The sequence below is a fragment of the Mesoplodon mirus genome (assembly GCF_964341445.2).
Source record: "Mesoplodon mirus genome assembly, chromosome: 5".
In the NCBI taxonomy this organism is placed as follows: domain Eukaryota; kingdom Metazoa; phylum Chordata; class Mammalia; order Artiodactyla; family Ziphiidae; genus Mesoplodon; species Mesoplodon mirus.
The window spans coordinates 111,920,331-111,939,690 of record NC_138980.1 but is presented as its reverse complement, the minus strand read 5'-3'; the positions used below and the strand labels follow the sequence as shown (position 1 = coordinate 111,939,690).

Here is a 19,360-nt window from a genome sequence, read left to right as displayed (position 1 = left end):
TCTGCCTTGGGTCCCAAAGCATGTGAGATTTTGTGTGTGTGCCCTTTAAGACTGGAGTCTCTATTTCCCAAAAGGGTCTCCCAAAAGTAAACCCTGCTGGCCTTCAAAGCCGAACATTCTGAGGGCTTGTCTTCCTGGTGCAGGAGCCCTGGGCTTAGAAGCCCAATGCAGATCCCTCACTCTTTGGAGAAAAACTCTGCAGTTGTAATTATTCTCCTATTTGTGACTAGCCCACTGGTGGGTACAGGTATTAATTATACCACATCTCTGCCCCTCCTACCTGTCTCACTGTGGTTCCTTCTTTACATTTTTTGTTGTAGAAGATTTTTTCTGCTAGTCTGCTGGTCCTTCTCATCAATAGTTGCTCTGTAGATAATCTAGTTGTAATTTTGGTGTGCCTACGGGAGGAGGTGAGCTCAGGATCTACCTACTCTGACATCTTGGCCACTTCCAGATAGCTGATTTCTCTTTTGGCACTGAATAATATGCTATTGTCTAGATGTACTACAGTTTATCCATTCATCTACTGAAGGACATCTTGTTTGATTCTATGATTTGGCAATTATGAATAAAGCTGCTATAAACATCCATGTGCAGAATAAATCTTTACTTCATTTGGGTAAATACTAAGGAGCACAATCAGATCATTTGGTAAGAATATGTCTTGTAAGAATGTGCCAATATTCTTCCAAAGTGGCTGTATCATTTTGCATTCTTACCAGCAATGAATGAGTTCCTGTTGCTCCACATTCTCACCACCATTTGGTGTTGTCAGTGTCCTGGATTTTGGCCATCCCAGTAGGTCTGTAGTGATATCTCACTTTTATTTGCACTTCCCTGATGACATATGATATGGAGCATCTTTTCATATGCTTATTTGCCATCTGTATATCTTCTTTGGTGAAGACTGTATATTTTTTATGTTAATTTTATATCCTGCTACTTTGTTAAATTCTCTTACTACTTTAAGTGGGTTTTTTTTTTCATTTATTTCCATTTATTCTTTTAGTTTTCCATAAGATGCTGGCTCTTGGTGTATATATTTAAACTTAAGAGTAGAAGACTTTACAATTCCATGTGTGAAGGTGCTAAGGAAAGGAGGCTCAGCAATTGTGCACTGCATTGTAGGGTAATCTCACAGGAACCTTTCTTTGGGGACTCTAGATTCAGTATCACTAGGTCTTTTCTTTGGGGAGTCAAATTTTTAAGAAATGGCTCTTAAAATCTACTGCCTAGAGGGTAAATCTTGGTTGCCAGCATTCTTTAAGCTAGGTTAGAGGAGTCTGGGAATGTGAACTTTTAGTATACAAACTTCACTGTACATAAAGCTTTGCTAAATCCCTCTCTTTTTAGTATAGGACCCTGGCTTAACAATGTCTAGTTTCTTTTGAGTAGAGATCCTATTTTATCCTCCTTACATAATAATCCTCTAGTCAGGAGCAGATCCCAGTTTTGCAGGGTCTGAAACTCATAAAATTTAGGGGCTTTGAGACAGAGAATAAAAAAATAACTTAGTTTAAAAAATTAAAACCAACCAAAAAATGACCATTTGAACACATTTCTTGGGCCCCTCCCAGGGCCTTGGAAGGGACCCATGCCAGTGCTAGGCTCTGAACCTAAAGATTACTTAATTTCATGGTAAATCTAAACTAGCCTCCGATCTTCCTTGAGGTGGGGGGAGAGGAAATTGCTTAGTAGTATAGAATTAGGGGGGGTTTGATTTAAATTGCAAACAAACTTTGAAGCAAAAAGACTTTCACTCCAAGTCCTAGAGGTACCTGCTACTATCAATTTCTCAGCCTTTTTAGGGGGAGTTGTGTTGTAAAGGATTGCTTCTTTGCTTTTCGCATTTCTGTTTTCAGCTTTCTTGTGTTTGCCAAATTAGTTTTTGTTTCTCTGTCAGCTGTCCAATGTCCAAAATGTTGATGCTGTTGGGTCCTTTACATTCTTGCTATTCTTGTTAGTTTATGCCACTTGAAAAAAAAAAAAAAGCCTTTCTTGTCATTTTACTGAGTTTCAGAAAGGGGCAGAAGTTAAGGTGTGCTACACCTGCCATTCTTAACCCAAAATCAGAATGTGCCATATCACACTCCAAAATTGCCCCCCAGAATAGCTGGAGGACTTTACACTCCTAGCAGCACAGCATGAAAATATCCACTTACCTTACCCTTGCCAACACTCCATATCCTCCACATTTCTTAATCTGGTTAAACTATCTCATTGCTTAAATTTGCATTTCCCTGATTACTAGTGAGGTTCAGGATAGTTTTATGTTTATTGGCCTTTTGTGTTTCCTCTTCTATGAATAACCTGTTTATATAATTTACCCATTTTTCTAATAGGTAGTGAAGGGTATCAGAACATGCCATCCCAAAATATATCACTGTGGCATGCTGATTAAGCTGAAGGCAATTGAGAAAAAGCAAATACAGAAAAGGCTCTCTGACTTCCCCCTTACTACCCAAAGCAGGGCATAAAATTTCCCTTGAGAAAGATGCCCTCCCTGTACCAGGACAAGGAGAACATTCTTATCACTGGAGATGGGGATGCAACATCAAGATTAACCTGTATAAAAAAAAATACATTAAAATAACCCTGGGACTTCCCTGGTGGTGCAGTGGATAAGAATCTGCCTGCCAATGCAGGGGACACGGGTTTGATCCCTGGTCCAGGAAAATCCCACATGCTGTGGGGCAACTAAGCCTGTGCGCCACAGCTACTGAGCCTGCGCTCTACAGCCCGTGAACCACAACTACTGAGCCCACGTGCCACAACTACTGAAGCCCACACACCTAGAGCCCGTGCTCTGCAATGAGAAGCCACCGCAAGGAGAAGCCCTAGCACTGCAACGAAGAGTAGCCCCCGCTCGCTGCAACTAGAGAAAGCCCGCGAGCAGCAAAGACCTGACACAGCCAAAAAAAAAAAAAAAAAAAAAAAGTTGTATTTCATTAGTTTACACAGTTTACCAACCCTAGCTCAAGCCCCTTTTTCCTGTCTCATCATTCTCCAGTTTGTCATTCTTTGCTAAAATGGTATACATGCACTCAAGCCTATCCATTCCTTTGGGTTTATATTTCACATATATTAACCTCTGTGTACATGTAAAAATATTAACGTCAAAAAAATTTGTATGCTTTGCTCCTGTTAATCTCTTTTGTAAGTTTAATTCTCAGGCCCAGCCTCAGAATCTAAGAGGGTAAAGGAAAGGTCTTTCCTCCCATACATTAGTTTACCTTTTTCTTGTTGATTTGTAGGCATTCTTTGTATTTGTTTAAAATTTTTTTTCTGTTACACGTTAGGAATATTTTTAAATTTCTCTCCCTCTTTAACTTTCATTATGACATCTGAGTTCTAAGACATTTTAAATTTTGATATAGTTTTGTTTTTTGTTTCTATATAGAAAAGATCTTCCCTATCCTAATGTCTTAAACATGATTAAAATTTTCTTTCAATACACATGTGATTCTGCTTTTTACATTTAGATGTTTAATCCATTTGGAATTTATTTTTATGATGGCAGGGGCCTTTTTTCCCACATCAACAATTGAAATATATATTAAATAGTCCCTCTTTTATCCATTTATTTGAAATGCTATATTTATTAATTACTTAAGGCTTATACAGGTATTATTCAGTTTCTGGGTTCTCTATCCTTGCCTAGGGATTTACAGCTTATTTCTTACAAGCTTTTCAAAACTGCACTTCCCATAGAAAATAACCTTGCAAGACATTAAATGGAAATTTGCTAACATTATAAAAAATACCAACTATAGGTTGAAATAAAATGTCCTTTAATAGTTATCACATAAATGTTTACTTACACTTATCTGAAAATTATAAGAGGACAATTTGTGCATGTCACATTCATATTACTATCCATATAAGAACAACGACACATAATCATTTATTCAACTATATCAGGATAACACACAAGGTTTTGTTTGTTTTAGACTTCTCAGTTACAAGGAAACACCAAATAAGGAAACTGAATTTCCAAAAATTAAGTTATTAACAAAATGAATAATAAAAATTATTTCTAAATGTCTTAGGTTTTGACAACTTTGAATTATACTTACATAATATTATTTCCCCAAACCATAAATTACAACAAGGGTCACTGTCAGGGTGAAAATATATATTTTTAAAGCTTCTTTAAAATATGCTATTATGCTTTAACATCACTTGATTTATTCTTGGCACATGTGGCATCTTGAAAAGTAAAAATACACTTTGCCAGTTTTATGTTATTGTGCAGGTATAAGAGAAAGAGCTCAGTTTGGGAGGCAGACAGACCTGTGTTCAGTTACCAGCTTTATCCAAAGTTGTGTTAGGCTGGTCAATTACTTCTTGGCACTGGGGCCAGGATTAAATTAAATAATGCCTATTTTAAAATGCATAGCATGGGCACTAAATGAATGATGCATCCTTTCCCTAATTTACCCACATTGAAGCCATAGCAAAATATCACAGTCTTATGTTTTGGTACAATTTGAAAAACCAGGAAAAAAAACTGGGAAATTTAAAAATAAAATCAATGTGCTTTGAAAAAATCGCACTTTTAAGAAATAAGGAAAGCCTTCATCAGGTTTAAACATTTTTCAATAAAACTTAGTGCCTACTATAACCTGATTTTTTTTTAAAGTCCTAAAATATGATAACATGGTCAATGGTTAAGGACTTTTGGTTTTCTCTTGTGCTATTGATATAAAAATAATGGCTATATTTAAGGCTCATTAAGTGATATAGTTTGTAGTTGCCCTGAACCAGATCTATGTTCTTGATGTTACACTATCAATTAAAACAGACCTACTGCCTTGAATGACTGTCATAGAGAAATTCCCAAGTTATTCTTCATTTCAACAACCATGGCTTCCTTGCTGATTTTAAGTAAGGGTTCATTTTGTGGCATGTGGCAGTACAGCTTGTCTGTCTTAAGGATGATTCTTATATACACAATCACAGACTCATCTTTCTCATGCTAAATGCTTGGTGTTTAGAAGATCTAAGACACTGGAAAATTGAATTGACACAAGGAATAGCCTACTCTAGACAGCAATACTTCCATCCCTATTCTTAGCACTGAGGATGCAGAAACAACCCCATTCTTGTTTTCTACCCTCACCACCCAACAAATCATCCTTCCAAATCTGACTCAAAAACTCCTCCTCCAGGAACCTTTCCCTAACCAAACTTCACACGCCTCCATTTATGTCCCTGACACTCATGTGTAATTTGTATTAACTTCAACCTGCATATACTATTATTCAAGTTTTGTTTGTCTTCTACTTCCAGCTAGGATATAGTCTCTGACTTTTTAAGCTTCCACAGTGTTTAGCACAATGTATGCATGTATGTATGTGACTGTGTGTATGCATGTGGGGTGTGTGTGTGTGTGTTGAATGAATAAAAGACTAAAGAACCTGAGTGGGGTGTAGGGTAGGAAAAGTTTCATATTTTTTCAGAAATCAAAGTTGCTGGACCTTCCTAATATTAAAAAATCTGATTTCCAAAGCTATCTGAGTTTGGTTTTGGCTATGTCAATAATAAAAAGGCAGTGAAAAAACTGTTTAAAAAACTCTCATGAAATATTCCAAAAGGCTTTTCAATAACTTATTAAGAGTACCAAACTAAAACATTTTACTAAATAGTGGGATAATCTTTTCTATATCTTTATAAATGTAGACTTCTTTTCATTCAAGACAAAGAATACTGAACAGGAATAGGTGTTGTGAATCAGGATAAAAAAAGGCAATTCACTCTAAGTCAATATCTAATGCACATTTTGCAATTAATTTGAAAAGCCTTCTGTGGCAAATATGTATGTTATGTTAAGTAAAAGAATGGTTTATATTAGGATGTTGTTTGCTACTATAAAATATGACTCATATACTAAAGCTGCTATTTAAAAAGAAAAATTTTGTTTATTATAGCTGTTATTATTAAAATAGGATATAATTTTAAAACTACTCTTAATGTGTATATTTTCAAATTTGCCTGACAGTGTCCTTTTGAGAAATCTGACAATTTATAGTTAGATTACAGACATTTGAATTTCACTTTTACAATTGAAAGTATTACACTTACATAATAACAAACAACAATATATAGTAGTTTCTTTTTACTGAAGCACTCTGCAATTTATATTTAAAACTTCGCAATAAAACAAAATTCATTGTACTTTTTGTACGTAAAATTACATAACACATAATGTACACTATAATTACATTAAGAATAAATAAAATGAAGAATAAAAATTCTGTACCATAACAATTGATTGTTTTAGCTGTCATTCTAAATGTTAGTTTAAGTTTTGAGTTCTAATGTACTTTAAACCCCAAAACCTTTATCTTCAAATAATATATTAAAAATATCAAGTTCGGAGTATAAACATAAAACTCTTTATGCTCTTTTTTCTAGGTCATCTAGGAAATAAAATGAGAGAAATGAGACGCAAGGATAGTTCTTTCTGTTACTGCAAAATGCCTCCTTGCTTCCCCATATACCTCTATATCATTTCTAGAACAAATATTACAGAATGATGGCAAATTACAAGCTTTGGCAAATTATAATCTTATTTAAGTGGTTTCTTATTTGGAAAAAAGAAAAAAATTTAAGAAGTTCCGTTTTTGGCTTATTCATTCTCAACCTTTTTTTCTCTAATACATAATAGTAGTAAAAAAGCACTTCTTAAAATGCTCACTATTTTAAACAACACAGAATTAATTGTATTAATTTATAGAATTAAATACTAGGGCGAGGTCCTAGAATTTGTTACACGTAGGGCTAAACTTGCAAGAGATCGCATGGCAAAAGTAGAAACTTTGTGACATATCCCAGCTTTTGAAATATAGTTAGAAGCCAATCGAAAAAGCCTTTCAGCACCAAAGGTATTGAAGTGCCCAGGAAGCACCTTCTCTACCAGACCTCTGTCCACTAATTCTATCAGACGTTCACAGGTTCCAACATAGTCACTTATCCTGCTGTATGGGAGCCAGTCAATCAGTGATCCATCATACACGACGTCTCCACTGAAGAGAATCTTTCGGTCTTTGTCATGTAAGCAAATACTGCCCCTAGAATGACCAGGCATGTGCATAACAGTGAGCTGTCTGTCACCAAGGTTGATCACATCCCCTAAAAATGGAAACAGAATTTACAGATAAACATGTTATATATTTGACTTCAATCACTTAAAGAATAGAAGAACACAACAGTTTCAAAGATGTTGGGAAGGATGAACTTATTTTACTTTTATTTTAAAAATACCTACTTCTTATTGATGATTTAAAATAAGTTGCCTATATTTCACTTCTGTTGTTTGCTAGACCAGTGTTTGCCGAAATAAACAGTGAAACACAATTTCTGCTGGTTGTTATAATATATAAAAGAAAAGAAGAAAAGAAGATTCTGTGGTCAAATAATTTTGAAAACTCTTCCTTCAAAGAAAATTAAGCAGCTTTCTTTTCTGCAAGATATGCTAATGTACATTTAATATGCTAATGTACATTGTGGATATACACAACGGAGATATGGCTGTATAGTTTCTCAAATTCATTTGACCAAAAACCTCATTTTTCAGAATATCCATTGTACTAGAATCTGGTGACACAATTCATGAATGGTGCTCTAGTGAACAGTATTATATTTTTGCCCTTTGTTTTGTCACTCTATGGAATTTAAGACCTGAGGAATCGGTACAAATGATGATGCTCTGGCTACTGGTATTGCTGTAATAAACTGTTCTTAGTCTCTGACCCAGGAACCTCATGTCTTCTGTCAGAATCCATGAAACTGTGGCAGGGTAACTTACTAACCTGCAAGTATGGTAAAATCTCACACTCTTTCCAGTTATTTGACAGTGGGGAGGAAACTGAGCTATGAATACAAATTGCTGTTTTACTGGATTTAAATCAGTACTAACTTAGGTAAATCATAATAAGTTAAAATATTCATATTGTTATCTCTAGTGCAAACATACACATATACAGAAAAAAAATCAAAGAAATATAGCTAAAATTAATAGTGAAATTAAAATGGTGTAATAATCAGGAATTGTTAAACATAAAAGAAGAAAATAAAGGAAAAACAAAGACATAAACAAGAAATGAGACATAGAAAACAGATAACAAAATGGCAGACCTAAATACAACCATATCAATAATTATATTAAATATGAAAGGGATAAATACTCTAATCAAAGGCAGAGATTGTCAGTCTAGATTAAAAAGTGAGATATGTATGCAGTCTACAAGAGAGGAACTATAAAATCAAAGACAAAAATAGTTTGAAAAATTATACCATATAAATATTAACAATAAAGGCTTCTCTGGTGGTGCCGTGGTTAAGAATCCGCCTTAACTTAATGCAGGGGACATGGGTTCGAGCCCTGGTCTGGGAAGATCCCACATGCCATGGAGCAACTAAGCCCATGCACCAGAACTACTAAGCCCACACGCCACAACTACTGAAGCCCATGCATCTAGAGCCCGTGCTCTGCAACAAGAGAAGACACCACAATGAAGAAGTGCACCGCAACTAAGAGTAGTCCCTGCTAGCCACAACTAGAGAAAACCCGCGTGCAGCAATGAAGACCCAACGCAGCCAAAAATAAATAAATTAAATAAATTAATTAAAAAAATATATATTAACAATAAGAGAACTAGAGTGGCAATACTGTCAGACAAAATGGATTTTTATATAAGAATATTACTAGAGGAAACAGGTACATTTTATGAGGCTATACATTAGGTCAATACATGAAAAAAATTCTAAATGCATATGTACCTAAAATAGAGACTAAAAATTCTTCAAATAAAAACTGACATAATTAAAATAAGAATAAACAGTTCAACAACTGTGCTTAGAGATTTGAATAGTCCTCTCTGAATAATTCATAATACAAGTAGATTGAAAATCAGTAAGGATACAGAAGACCTGAACAATACTATCAACCAGATTGACCTAACTGACATATATAAAATAGTTTACACCAAAACAGTGAAGTACACATTCTTTTCAATTGCACATGAAAACGGTGTTTTGTTATATTTGTACACTGAAAACTACAGAAACACTTTCAAGAGAAATTAAAGAGGATCTAAGCAAAAGGAGAAACATGCCATATGCACTGATTGGAAGACTCAAAGCTGTTAGGATGGTAATTAAATCCAGTTTTTCCTATAACTGCACTGTCTAATAGTATTTTCTGAGATAATGGAAATGTTCTGTATCAACACTGTCCAATATGGTAGCCACCAGCTACATGTGGCTAATGATACTTGAAATAAAGCTAGTGCAACAAGGAACTAAATTTTTAATTTTAATCAATCTTAATTAATTTAAATTTGTATTAGATAGCTACATGTGGCTAGTGACTACTTTAATGGTCAGTGTAGATCTATAGATTCAAGAATCTCAATCAAAACCTTGAGGGCTTCCCTGGTGGCACGGTGGTTGAGAGTCCGCCTGCCGATGCAGGGGACACGGGTTCGTGCCCCAGTCCGGGAAGATCCCACATGCCGCGGAGCGGCTGGGCCTGTGAGCCATGGCCACTGAGCCTGCGCGTCTAGAGCCTGTGCTCCGCAACGGGAGAGGCCACAACAGTGAGAGGCCCACTTACCGCAAAAATAAACAAACAAACAAACAAATAAATAAATAAATAAATAAAACCAAAAACCTTGACATGCTTTTTTACAGAAATTGAAAATCTGGCTCTGAAATTTATACGGAAATGCAAATGACCTAGAATAGCCAAAACAATTTTGAAATAGAGGTATAAAGTTGGAGGACTTAGTCTAATTTCAAGAGTTATAACAAAGTTGCAATAATCAGGAGAGTGTGGTGCTGGCTAAATGATAGACATAATCATTGAAAGAGACTAGAGTCCAGAAGAAAACACTCACATATATGGTGAGTGGATTTTTGACAAAAGTATCAACTAAGATAATTCACTGGGTAAAAGAATAGTCTCCTCAACAAATTAGAGTGGAATACTTTGGATATATATATATATGCAAATAAACAATAGGCACCTCTCAACCCTTACTTCACAATATTAACAAAAATTAACTCAAAATGGATCATAATCCTAAATGTGAGAGCTTCCAGCAAAAAAAAAAAAAACACAGAAGAAAATCTTTGTGATCTTGGGCTAGTCACAGAGCTCTTAGATATGATACAAAAAGCATAAAACATAAGGAAAAATGACTAATTGGACTTCATCCAGGTTATAAACTTCCTTGCTTAAAAAGATACCATTAAGAAAATGAAAAGGCAGGCCACACACTGGGAGAAAATACTTGCAAAATGTATATCTGATACAGGACTTGAATTCAGAATATATAAAGAACACTTACAACTCAATAAGAAAACAATTTTTCAATTTTTAAAAAAGAGAAAAGATTTTGATAGACCCTTAAACAAAGAAGATATTTGAATAGCAAATAAGTACCTGAAAAGATGCTCAATGTCATTAGTCATTAGGGAAATGCAAATTAAACCTCAATGAAATACCACTACATACTCACTAGAATGGCTAAAATCAAAAGGACTGACAGAATCAAGCATTGACAGAGATGTGGAGAAACTGGATCTCTTATACACTGCACTTGGGAATGTAAAATGCTATAGCACTTTGGAAAACAGTTTGGCACCTTCTTAAACATTTAGCATACATTTACCATACAACCCAGGAATTCCATTTCTAGCTATCTACCAAGGAAATGAAAGCATGCATCCACACAAAGGCTTCTATGCAAATTTTCATGCTGCATTATTCATAACAATTTCAAACTAGAAAGTTCAAATTTCCTTCAACAGGTGAATATATAAAATGTGTTATATCCATAAATGAGTTATTTCTCAGCAATAGAAAGGAATTATTAATAGATAAAACAACATGGATGAATCTCCAAAACAGTAGGCCAAATGAAAGAAGACACAAAATATATTATATGATTACATTTGTAGAAAATTTTCAGAAAAACAAAACTATAGTGACACAAAACAGATCAGTGGGGCCCGGGATGGGAGTAGGGATTGTTCTGGTCTTGCCTTGAATCCCAAAATTACATTAAAATGGAATCAGGTGCTCCCAAAGTTCCCCACATTCTAGTCATAAGGGGCCAGATTCCTTCACAGGATAATTGTTCCAGATTTAAAGTGCTCCTGGGGATCACAAACCACTGCCATTTCCTGTATGATTGGCAAGTAAGGTAAAGGAAATTATAGCTAAGTTGATTTAATAATAGAGCTGTTGGAGACAGATTGTTTAATAAATGTACAGAAAGGAAAGGAATGAGGGAAGTTCGATGCTAAAAAAGGAGCTCTAGAGAATTACCGATGGAGGGGTAGAGTCTTACGGGTTTTTGATATTCAAGGCAAGGTGATACTCAAAATACTTAGCAACAGATAAGACATAAGCACCCACCTATCAAAATGGATACCAACTATAAGCAACTGGTAAGGCCATAGTGACTGAATATTACTAGATCTGCCATTACCCTATGGCTTTATAAATGCCTCCCTTATGCTTATAATGCTCACATATAATTTCATCAAGACCTCTCTTATAAGAACCAAAACTGCCTATGAAATGTATCATACGTATATCATATATAAATATATATAAAATTATATATATACACACACTATCCTTCCAAGCCCTCACGCTAACCCAGTTGTCACCAGATTCCAACCATACTAGGCTTCTCTTGGCTTCTCAAATACTCTTTCCCATCTTGGCATCCCCAATTTTTAATTTTTATTTCATTTTTAATCAACAAACTAGATGTACATATTTCAAATAAAATACTTCAGAAGGGCTTAAAATATTCTTTGCCCCATCCTGGCTCTATCTCCAATTCTGCTCCCAAGAGGCAACAACTTTTAACAATTTTAGCAACTTCTTCTGGTAGTTGCCTCTACTAGATATAGTTATTTAAATAATATTTATACTTCATTTCTTGTTTTCCCAATTAGATATACTCTACTGATTTCATTCATGTATTACAATTTCTTGGTTTTTAAATTTTAGATGTTGTCCATTGACAGCCACTATGAAATATAAGGATTTTTAGTAGCTCTTTTTACTCCTCTCTGTCCACCTACCATCAGCACACATATATACATTTCTCATCCTTTCACCCCTCAAAAGAGTAATGATTCAACTGCTTAGATCTGGAACACTCTGTGCCTGAGGTTCTATCATTGTCAGTGTCATCCTTTGCCATCATCCTGATACTTCCTTTCACCTTTCTCTTGCATTAGATCTCCTGTTTCCTTTACTCCATATCTTCCTCTTGGTTTACTCCCTTATTTTGAAGGGAGTAAACAGGATAAAGGTATATCTTAGTATCTTCCTAAGTAATAGCATGCGGGATTTTTTGAGAACTTGATTGATAGTGGAATGGATGTTAGAATTTTAAGTTGGAAATCAGTTTTAGTCAGATAAAGCACAGCTCTTCTTTTCTAGCTCCAAAGCCATTATGATCTAGATGACCTTTTTTTTCTTTAAATTTGGAAGCCCGTAGACTCTTCTTTGATCCCAGTGTTCTGAAATTTTATAATAATGTGCCTTGGGTTGGATGTGTTTTCATCCATTGTGCAGGGAACTCCGTGGGCTCTTTCAATCTGGAAATTTACATCCCTTGATCATGGGATATTTTCTTGAATTTTCTCTACTATGTTTCTTTTCCTCTACTTTCTCTATTTTCTCTATCTGTGCTCCTACTATTCCAATGTCAGATTTTTCACACTGGTCCTTTACTGGTTCTCTCCTACTTTTCATTTTGCCTATTTGTTCCTTTTGTATGTTTTTCAACTTTATCTTCCAGATATTCTACTAAATAATTTCTGACATTTTAAATTCCAAGAGTTCTTTTATGAGTATGAATATTGTTCTGTCTGCTGCTTATTTTTAAGGCATCCTGTTGTCTCTCAGATATCTTGAATGCAATAGATTCTGTTATCCCCTGATGATATTAATGATTGCCCTCTCCTCTCAAGTTGCTTTATGCTGTTTTAGTATTTGATTTCACGTGAGGATTTTCTCAGATTTTTTATAATGCTTGGTTGTCTGTTTAAGAGTGGGGGATAATGAAAAAGTTGTTTGAAGCACATGCATGGGGCCTGGTGATCTAGGCTTCACTGTAGAAAGTTCAAGCCAAGGATTACTTAGGAATCAGCATCTTAGTCTTTCCTCTAGGGCTGGGCAGATTTTCCAGATAAAATTCTTCTAGTTTCCTACTTGGGTGGGGGAGCAGTAAAGGCCTGACTCTCAATTCTTCTGGGAAACTAGTAAAGAACATATATATTAAAAAAAAAAAAAAAGAACATATATATTTCCTATCTATCTATTCTTTATTTGTATATATACATACACATACACTTATCCCTCCTATTTTCCATCTGAACTCCTGAGCTCATTAGTACTTGGCATCCCTCAATCAAGAAACCCCTTTGCTTGCGCCTTCCCTGGTGGTCCAGTAGTTAAGACTCCTTGCTTCCACTGCAGGATGGGTTCAATCCCTGGCGGGGGAACTAAGATCTCATATGCTGCATGGCACAGCCAAAAAAAAAAAAAAGAAACCCCTTTACTTTATTCTCCCCAGAGAACAAACTAACTCTGGGGAGAGGAGCATTCACTTAGGGAGAAGAGTTCAGAGTTTTAACAGCTTCTTAAATGGCTTTCAACAAATTCTACTTATTTTAGTTTTCTTCCCTTTGCCCCCACTAAGGTACCAGCTACTGCTAATTCCTGAGCCTTTTAAATCTCCTGCAGTGAAAACTGGATTGGCTCTCAATTTTCTATTGCTGGCATAGGATAAAACTGCTAACTCAGTCATCACATTTACTCTCCAGCATCCAAAACAGAACCTCAGTCAATGTGGATTTACACATAAAACAAATAGACAAACCATGGTGCATTTGCTGTAATCTTAGTGGGATTTTGAGAGGGAGTCAAATTAGATGTGTTCGTTCAATCTGCTACCTTTCTGGAATCTATTTTTTGTTTTTAACCTCCCCAAATGATTTTTAAGTTTACCTGCAACAACTGTTCTAATATCTTGATGACTCTAGGAAAATTGTTTAAACATATACAATAGGGGCCAAAATGCCTGCCTATTGTGAAAAACAGGCAGAATGATGTGTGCCCATTCAAGAAGAATGTGCTGTATCAATTTAGGGTTTATTGCTATCTTCTTATAGGAAGATATGATTTCACTATTAGTAGGGCGAGTTGTTTTTCCATCAAAGATGATGCACTGGATAATGATCTCTCCTTGTCTTCCTTGTCCCTCATGCACAAGTAAGCTTTTGGGTTAGTGATACACTGCGCAGATTTATGCTTCTCCAAGACAGGTGGTCATCAATACACTAAATGAAATGTAGTAAGCTAATGAATTCAGCCTCCTTATTTTCTAACCAAAACAATGAAGACTTCATGCTGTTAGGTATGTACGGTTCATGTGTATGTAACTGTGTATGAGTTTTTAATATAAATATTTTCTATCTCCTTCCAGGCATCTGGATTATGATAATATCAAGTTAGCAGGCCACACCATTCAGAAGAGACAGGAAATTAATATTCCTGAGAAAAGAGGATATTAGATACTACTTGAGAGGGTGAGACATCCAGCTCCTAATGAAAAACAATTTTTAATTTAACACAGTATTACCACCTTCAAAGTGTTTAGTAAATATTAACCTTTCATTTCACACTTTCAAAGGCTTAAAGCACCACAAAGGTAGCTTGCAGGTCCCTTGCAACTCCAAAATCCTGTAATTCCAGCATCAACTGGGATTTAGGAAACCTGGTTTCCAGTCCGAGCTCTTTCCCTAAATATGTGACTTCAGGTATGATATTCAAGCCTGTGTGGATTCTTCATCTATAAAACAATAATTCTTATCATTCTTTCATCATTGATTTCCTATTTCTGGCACAGAAGCAAAAGTAAATAAATCAAAAGTCATTTATTCATTTAGATAATTTAAATATATTTTAAATACTAATGTAAACTTTTTTGGGGGGGGCTGGGTGTTAATTTAGTCTGAATACCCATCAACTGCATGGAAATTCTACCTCTAAAAGTATCAATTCCATCAAGAAATACAGCAATTAAAAGTACCTTTAAAGTAAATTTAGTTTTCTTTCATCTCAAATTGTCAGGTAATGTAAGACTCCCATCTAAACCATTGTTTTTTTTAATCTTTAGATTTAAAATTTTAACGAAAAGACTGTTTAAGTGGGGTGTGAAGTATAGAATCTTGCTTTCTCTTATGCCTCAAGTGATCAATATCTCATCTGTAAGAAACTCATTTTTGTAAAGTACTTCATTATTTGTCATACTGGTCGGTCATAAAAGTGAGACTTATTGTACTGCAGCAACTGGATTTTTCTGCCTCTTAGGGGAACGGTTTAATAAATTAATTTGGCAAATAAAAGAGTTTCAAGATAGAAAGGAAAGAGGGTTTCACCTCCTACTCAGAATTACCATAATATATTTATGGGGTAGGATTTATGTATGATCTACATGCTTTGATCTATTGTGCCTGGGTTGCAATCCTAGCTTTTATCTGTATCTTGCTCTGTGGACTCTAGACAAGCCATTTAATTGGGGGTCAGTAGCCTCACTTCAAATGTGTTGTGAGGATAAAATCAACAGAAGCATTCTAAAAAGAAAAAAGAAATTAATATACAAATATCACTGCTGTGACCAACTGGCTCAATTATTTAAGTGACTGTGTGAGGTTGGAAGAGCTGGAACCCTACACTATTTTATTCCATTAGTTTCTTTCTGAACCCCATCCTGCTTTTCACAAAGCCAAAGAGGCCCAAGGTTATCTAAGCACACACTTCTCCATTACGGGAAATAGCCTCCTTATTAATCTTTCTCAGGCCTTGCTTTCAACCAGAACAGAGAGCTGTCATAACATAAGACTCAGACACATTCTACTTTTTATGTTCACAATCAAGCTTTTTCTCTTGTGAGGCAACATCAAGAACAGAAACCTATCTGAAAGATAAAGATGCATGAGCAGATTAGAACCACTGCTCTCTAACGGCTTTCTAAGCTTACAGGTGGGAATTGTTCATACCCAGCGGATGAAGTCAGCAGTTCTCAAAAGCATAGAACATGACAAGCACTCTCCATGAGGCATCATTCCTTAAGAGTCTTTTCGCTAGAAAAGTGCCTGGAAATGTCAGACTTGTGTTCGGGAAAAGAATGGGAATCCTAGTCATAAGTCTCTATAGCGTTACTACAAACCGTACGTTACACAGGAAACTGACTAGGGGGTGGGGCCGGCTTACAGTCGAGTACTCAGCATTACTACAAGGTGCCGGAGCTTGTCTCTGGTAGGGAAGGCTGCAATGGCCTTCCAAAGACTCTATGGTCGAGTGGGCTTTTGACTCAGGGAAGGGAGAAACAGAAGTAGTGTTTCTGCGATGTGACACCTTACAGCCAAGCAGGTCTGCAACAAGCATCCCTCGGACAGTTTCTCCCCAGTCCCTTCCCTTAATGAGAGAACGCGCGCCCGTGAGGGACCATTACCATCCTGCAGGATGAGGGTGGGCTGCACCGCTTGCACTCGGAACTGCCTGGCCCTCCAGCCCGGGCTCGGCGCCCGCACCACCTCACTGTCGGAGAGCCAGGTCACGGTCTCAAAGTTGTCCCCGCGAGCCAGCGCCTCGGCCTCGGCGTGGTGCACCGCCACCCGGTCGAACTGGTAGAGGCCGCCGGAGTGGTCGAAGTGCACGTGGGTGGCCACAGCCAGAAGTGGCCGGCACGCCGCATCCTCTTTGGCCCTGTGGTCCTGCAACAGGCCGGAGGAGTACAGGTACTCCGGGAGGCTGCGCAGCCCCAGGCCTGTGTCGATCACCACGTCCTGCTCGGAGCCGCGCACCAGCCAGATGTTGGCGCGGTTGCCAGACTCATAGAAGCGTTCTTGAATCCAGAAGACGCCGTCGCCCAGGGACTTGTGGGCGTACCACTCAAGCGCAGACATGCTGGGCAAGGATGCGGCCAGGCGGAGTGGGTGTGGGCGTGTGTGCCTCCCGCAGGCTGTCCAGACTCGGGCGCTGCAGCTGTATGGAGCGGTCTGCCCGCAACCCGAGAGAAAGCGCAGAGCAAGGAGGGGGCGGGGGATGCGGATGGGGTTGGGGGGAGAACCAGGAGGAGGAAAGACGCGCGGAGACTCTGCCTGGAGCGTCCGCCCGCACCCTTCTGCCAGGTCCGCAGAGAGCAGGAGCTGCTCTCCTCGCACCGGGGCGCTGGAACAATCGCAGCCTCACTGGCCGCAGCACAAGGGAGCGTTAACGCAGGGGCCAATGCAGTAGACGAGAAATCCAGAAAGTGATAACTCTTCCCACCTCTGGGGGTCTGACGGCAGAGGCCCAGAGCTAAGCGTGGGAGGGAGCAGGGCAGCCCACCCACCGCGCGCTATCATGCGCACTTCCAGCTGGCGCAGAAAGAGTCAGACCAAAGGGGTTGGACGACTACGGCGCCCGCCAAGGGCTAAAAAGCTCTTTGCCAGGAGGGCGGGGCCTAGCTAGGAAGTGGGTGGGGCTAATTGGTTGGGTTTGAACGCGGCTGTGAGGCCGCGAGGAGGGCGGAGCGCGCTTCTCCAGAGGTGGAACCAGCATTGGAGCGTCGGAACGTTCTGTCCGCACCCCTTCCTTGCCGGCCGGCACTTCTGTTGCACAGTTTTCCAAGCCTCGAGACTTAGTGAGCAGGTAACAGAGGAGGCAACTGAGGGCTTGGGAGGAGTTGGAGAGGGTAAGTGGGGAGTTAAAGGGGCACGTGGAGAAGGTGGGGGAAGTCAGGAGTGGAGATTCATTAAAGCGCCTCTGGATTGAGGGGCATTGGGAGATAGCTTTACGTCCCCTTCTCCTAATCCCTTCACAATCGTTTAAAATTGTCGTTTCCAATTTTTACTTAGTCTCCACTTCCTAGGACCGTTTGCAATGAGAGTGGAATTTATACTCTTACTGATGGTAGATTTCCAATTCCGATGGTATGATTGGTTCAAACACGAGTCATTGCCGCAGACTTGCAGCTAAGGACAGACTATTCAGTATATTTTCTTAACTGTTAGCACTTTACCCTGTATCATGGGGGAGAGGTGTTGTTGATAAGATTTTTCCTCTCTTCTAAAAAATTAAATTATATATTTGTTCCCCTACCCTCCTTTGTTTTGCATTGTTTGTCCGCTCTTGGAAGACAGCAAAGAAAGTTGGGAGAAAGGCTCAACTAAGGAAAGGTGGAGGCAGCCGCACCTTGAGAGGACGGGAAAAGTGGATAATGCCTGGGCGTGGCCCCAACAGCCACAGAAATCACCCCACTATTAACACCAGGTTCCTGTCCCCATCCCGCATCTCCCCACTGTGGAAACATCCATTTAGGCTTCAGAAATTCCCTTGAGAACTTGACTAACCTCCTTGCTCAGCCAGGAAAAATTATAAAGAGACCCATGAGACAGCATTATAAAAGATAATTAGGAAAACACTTATTGTGGCAGCTGCTAATAAGCCTTCTTAGAGGGAGAGGTGTATTCTCCTCCCCTACAATCCTTAAGTCTTCGATGAGGATGTAGCCTTTCTGAATATTTGCCTAACCTAGTTAGAATTTAACAGACACTCTGTTCAGGGTTATTGTTATGTGCAAGTCCCAAGCTAAAAGATGTGTAAAAAACAGAATTGTATTTAAAAAAAAAAAGTCATGATCTGGGTTCTCAAGAATTTGAAGGAGGATAATAACTGTACACAAATGTTTGCAATGTAAAGCAAATGAGATATGTACCCCAGAGGAAGTAAAAACTAAGTGCTATGAGAATATGCATGGAAGGGATTGTTGAGTGGCATTTGAGCTGGCCTTAAAAGACCACTGTTTGTTAGGATCTTCTCAGCAGGGAAGTACAGAACTCTCTGCAGTTTTATTTTTCCTCTAGGCAAAGGGAGGTGAATTAGAGTAATATCCTTACTAGGCCATGAGCTCAGCAATAATTCTCCCAATTTTTATTGGACTTTTGCCAGGCTCTGGTTGGTAATGGGGCAGGAAAAGGTGAATAAGTCTTCAAATAAAGAGGCCTTCACACTTACAGATCCTTCTGCTTGTATTACACTTTCCCCTATATATCCTTCCCTAGTTCTCAGCCTGGCTTTTTCCTTCTCTTTGTCAGGTTTGTGCTCAAATATTACAAAATATAGGAGGACTTATTCAACCATTCTTTCCATAATAGCACCCATGTTTCCTACCTTTTTTTTTTTCTTGCACTAATCACTACCTGGCACTCTATAAAGTATACTTTTTTCCATTTCGCATAGTAGACTATGAGCACTACGAAACCAGGAATTTTGTTT

The 19,360-nt window shown here is 38.0% G+C and overlaps 2 protein-coding genes across 5 annotated transcripts in view; one reads left to right on the top strand and one right to left on the bottom strand.

Annotated features, from left to right (window-relative positions):
• Positions 1-19,360, top strand: part of POLR3G (RNA polymerase III subunit G) — a 97,572-nt gene that overhangs the window by 37,311 nt on the left and 40,901 nt on the right. For 2 of the 4 annotated variants that reach the window (XM_082620443.1, XM_082620441.1), the window contains exon 1: positions 17,645-17,734. The exons of 1 other annotated variant lie outside the window; for it this stretch is intronic. The gene's annotated coding sequence lies outside the window, so the exon portion shown is untranslated. Of the gene's footprint in view, positions 1-17,605; positions 17,778-19,360 lie in introns of those variants that run through there. One more of the 4 variants, XM_082620444.1, reaches the window with a different exon arrangement.
• On the bottom strand, positions 6,264-17,101 carry MBLAC2 (metallo-beta-lactamase domain containing 2). Its single transcript, XM_082623399.1, has 2 exons — positions 16,554-17,101; positions 6,264-7,134 (listed from the first exon to the last, which is right to left on the bottom strand). Exons 1-2 carry the CDS (start codon positions 17,005-17,007, stop codon positions 6,749-6,751), a joined length of 840 nt encoding a protein of 279 aa, XP_082479525.1. The 5' UTR covers positions 17,008-17,101; the 3' UTR covers positions 6,264-6,748.